Raw genomic sequence first — 4,808 nt, 5'->3', positions numbered from 1 at the left:
CTCAGTCATCACTCCCTTTTTGATCATGTCACCTTTTACACAATCCGTCCATCTCTTTCTAGGTCTACCTCTACCGATGTACCCTTCCACACTCATGATGATATCTTATGATATCTTCTTAATGTGAAAAAAAGACATCTAATCATTTACTTCATAATAATGTATTAATAATAGACTTTTGCTAGTGATCAAACTTTCTTTGATATATGTTATTAAAATTGTTAAATAACAAGTAAAGCGGGAAAACGGGTTTTTAATATTACTTCCAATAGTTAAGCTTCATTGTAATACATATTATTCCAGAAGTTTAGCTAACTTACTTAAAGTAGGTGAGGAACTTGTGGGTTATAAGCTATTCGTAACAAGGAAAAGGTTTTCATAGACGTTTATTATATACCAATGTATATATTTTTCCTGTAATCAATGTTCCATTAATGGAACGTAACACTTTTGTATGTTAGTTCAATTAAGGAAATAAAGTTTTCTCTATTTTGTTTTAACCCAAATAAATGTATTTTCTCATATTCTTATATCTCATATGCATTTAAGGTAGGGGACACATGAATTTGGAGATGTCTACGGACAGTGGTCGATTCGTTGTTTTAACAATGTCAGGTAGCCGCTTGCTAGTTTACCTACCATCTTACTATTAAACTAAAAGAGGCCGCACACCATTGACTAAACAATCGCACAATTGTTGTGCGATTGTCGATTCTTTCGCAGTCCATTCAACTGCTGAGTTGCACAACTAAAAATCGAGTAGTGTGGACTTCTATGTAAGCACATACAAATCAAAGCGCGATTACACAATCGTGCGATAATTTACCGTGTGTGAGTGCTCTTATTAAAAAAGTTTTGATTAGTAACACTCATCCTGCTAAGTTACTTTTTAAATCAATTTTATATTTTTTAACTGAGAGCGTTCAGTTGTTTAATCATACTAATATTATAAATGCGAAAGTTTCGATGGAAGAATGGATGTTTGTTAGAGTTTGTAGCCTAAACGGCTGAACTTTTGTTTTTTTTTTCTTAAATTCCACGCGAACGGTGTTGCAGGCGAAACCTAGTCATTAATAAACAATCGTAGATATAGGAGACCAAAACACTAAAAGCAATTAACAGAAAAATAACTGTTCCTTTGAAGGTAAATGCGGTAGGTGTGAATGACGTCATTGGACAAGCCGGTCGGTGTATGTCTAGATAAATAAGCGTTAGAACCCTCACAAAAGGATTTAATTCCATAGCTCGCGTATAATGGAGTCGAGCCACCGGCGAACTACAATGGATGTCTCGCCGCAACTGAATAATAAATGTATCACATAAATTAGTTGCAGCCACGGCGAAGGATTAATCAGATTGTCGCTGACGTGTTAGAAAGTAATTAAAACTTTTTTTTAATAAACTACCAATGATAGACAGTCCGTATAGAAAATATGCCATTGTTCCTGCGTCATTGATGTATTCCTATGTCTCTTTTATTCGCTACTAGCTTTCGCACGCGACTCCGTCCGGGTGGCATTAAAAAAACGAAAGTAAAAGTCTATGTGTTCTTTCAGACTATCATTTACATTTAATAAAAAACTTATTTTAATATTTTGTAAGTTATTTATTATGATAAGACAATTTAATATCCCTTTCAAATAAGGGCTCAAATTATTCCAAAGGGATATAATTATGCTTTTTCTACGATAAAATGTTTATACATGGAAGAGTATAGTTTAAATACAAAATTTTTACATAGCAACACAACCAAAGTAACTAACAATAACTTATGTACAATTTATAAATAGTATTTACAAAGATGTAATCTTGTTACGTATTTACAGTTAAAGAATAAACTACTAGTATAAGTTTTCGTTGACGGAAATACATATGTGATTTTATAAATCGATTACAATTCTCTTTAAGTGCCATGCACTAGAAATTATAATATAAAATTTAGAAATTAAAAAATACGTCTACAAGCTTTTATTCAAACGTTGAAAGTTACAATTAACACGCTTATTTTATTAATATTGGAAGTTTGATTTAAATTCTATATTAAATAATTTCAATCTTTAGAAAAACTAGGTTAGAATTAACATGTATTATGTATTGGGATACTAAAAGTCAATCGTAATTATAATTTAAATATAACAATTAAAATGAAGTAATAACTTTGGCACAATTAACTGATCACTTTATACAGAGTAACTTTTTGAAAGCTCTTCGGAAATCCATATTGAAAATTGTATAAATCAACGGATTTAATGCCGAATTGATGTAGCCAAGCCAAGTTATAAAATTAATAAACTTCCCTGATAAACAACAATTGCTACAAAATGGAATAACGAGATACAATACAAAGAAAGGAAGCCAACAAACCACGAACACACCCATGATGATGCCTAGAGTTCTCGCCGCGCGACGTTCTCTTGTCAACGAAATACGTTGTTTTTCTTCAATAAATTGATATACAGTGTTCTCTTGTGTTGTTTTACATCGTTTATGACTTTTCTTTGTTACGGATTCCTTTATTTCTATTATTTCATCTTCTTGTGTCTCCTTAGAGTTACTTTCAGATGAAGTGTTCCTATTTTCTGCGTTATCTCCCGCATCTGTGATTGAGTTATCATTAGACAGAATTGGTGTAATTAATTTGTTATGGCATTTATCATCTTTACTCCAATATTTCCTTTTAGGTTTCTTCTTTGGTGTAGACTTTTTTGATCTTTTATGCTTATGGGTATCACTATCTGATACGAGACGGGTAACTCCTTGATGTTCATTTTGATTGCCATCAGAGCTGACTGAATCTTGGTCGTTCTGGTCACTATTCTTTGAAGCTAATCTATTACGACCGCTCGAAATAGTACTTATCTTTGTAGCTTTAGCTCGATCTCTTAACCTTTTTTTAGTTGCCAAATAAATTTCGAAATAAACAACGGTCATTATCACGAGTGGGATATAAAATGAACCGGACGAGGAGAAAATAACGAAACCCGGTTGCGATGTTAACCGGCAAGGGGTATCCGGCTCGAATACTTCGGGCCAATCGTTCCATCCTAGTAACGGCGGTGAACTAATAATAAGTGAGAATATCCAAACGATACCAATCATAAACAGAACCCTTTCCAGAGTTCTTTTCTGAGCATAATTTATAGGATCTGTGATCGCCCAATAACGGTCAAGTGCTATAGCACATAGATTCAAAATAGATGAAGTACAACACATAATATCACAAGTAAGCCACATCTTGCAAACATAGATCCCGAACACCCATTGTCCTAATATAGAATAGGCTACGTTTAAAGGTAAAACTAAAATTGCTACAGTCAAATCAGCTACCGCTAGTGAAACTATGAAGAAGTTTTGAACAATTCTCAAAGGTTTATACGTGAACACACTAAGTATTACTAAGATGTTGCCTATTATAGTGGATATAATTATGAGCGTAAGAATCACAGCCGTACATATGGCCTCCCATTCTGGAACAGCAAGCGTTATACCTAAACTACTTGGGAATTTCGGTTCATCGGCAACAGCGCATTCGTCTTTAACGATATCGTAATAATCAGAACTATTGAATGAACTGAAGTTGGAGTGATGAGTTATTGTTTGACCCATTTTGTGTTATTATTGTGTACATTTTAAGTAGTTTCATTGGTGGCATTTTCTTTGTATACAATTATTATGACTGGACATATAGCGCAAGGTAGCTCAGATATATCTCTCATCGGATACATTTCATATCTTCTCTGTATAGTATCCATAGTTAAGATGTACAACAGTAAAATTAAATTTTTCTCATATAATTTTAAATGAGTTTAAACTGCTCCTGGACTGGATCAATGTTTACCTGTAACAAAAAGCATTAAATCAGTTAAAAGTAAAGGAAATATATATATTCTGTTTTAATCTTTATTCTCATACACGTTAGATGCAATCTCTTTTAAAATGCCTTTTTTTTCAAGGCGAGCATAATTGCAAGATATTTGCTCGATATATGTAAGTACATCTACTCGTATGAACGCATCTAGATTATTGTTTGTTTACTCTGTTGTTATTTTTTTTTTAAATAATAAAGATTCTTTATTGTAAATCATTGATTACAGAATCAATATCGCTTTGGCTCCTTAACTAGGAAATCCTGTGTATAAGGAGCCAATGCCTTCCCTTTCTGGTACATTAAATAACAAAGAGAAAAAAAAAAAAACTAGAGTATCGAAACCATATAAATTACAGAAAAAATAAACCTACTGTTAATTAGTAATAATAAACTGTTATTTTATTATATTGGAATATTGAAATTGTTTTAAAATAATTTAAATCATCGCGTGGGATAAATTCTAATTTTTAGTAACAAAACCAATTTGTCATTTTTGCGAAGTAATTTATTTAAATAGGTAAAAACATTCACTTTCCTTTTTCTTTTAGAAAATTTTTGTAGGAAATTTAATTTCTCGACGACATGACAATGTTAGGAAAATATCAAAGAAAGAAATTTGTTAAAGGAAAAGTCAAATTATAAGTTTTCGTAAATTTGGTTGCCTTGTATAAAAGGTCTTCTGTTAAAATGAATTCACTGATACGTGTAATTATTCCATCAAGAAAGCAGTTCATGAAAAAAATTTTAAAGAGAAAAAAATTGACCAAAAAAGATTTACAAGAGAGTGTTTTACTCGGGTACTCGAGTAAGTCCGTTAATTTAAAGAATGGGAAGGGATAGTTTGACGTCGGACACATAAGCAGGTGAAATATCTATCCATATCTCGACGTCTATACGTCCTCTCCTTTGTCGATAAAAATTAAGCAACGTAACTGCGAAT

The 4,808-nt window shown here is 32.2% G+C and overlaps 1 protein-coding gene across 1 annotated transcript; it reads right to left on the bottom strand.

The window, feature by feature from the left end:
• Positions 1-2,175: 2,175 nt before the first annotated feature.
• Positions 2,176-3,606, bottom strand: LOC106105725 (octopamine receptor). The gene has a single exon (XM_013286155.1). It carries the CDS (start codon positions 3,604-3,606, stop codon positions 2,176-2,178), a length of 1,431 nt encoding a protein of 476 aa, XP_013141609.1.
• Positions 3,607-4,808: the final 1,202 nt, after the last annotated feature.

Source organism: Papilio polytes, unplaced genomic scaffold (genome assembly GCF_000836215.1).
Source record: "Papilio polytes unplaced genomic scaffold, Ppol_1.0 DF822733.1, whole genome shotgun sequence".
Classification (NCBI taxonomy): domain Eukaryota; kingdom Metazoa; phylum Arthropoda; class Insecta; order Lepidoptera; family Papilionidae; genus Papilio; species Papilio polytes.
Note: the sequence above shows the minus strand (reverse complement) of the source record. Positions and strands in the feature narration are given on the sequence as shown.

What these genes read in the sequence shown, in the direction of transcription:
- LOC106105725 (XM_013286155.1), bottom strand. Translation starts at nt 3,606, where the DNA reads ATGGGTCAAACAATAACTCATCACTCCAACTTCAGTTCATTCAATAGT.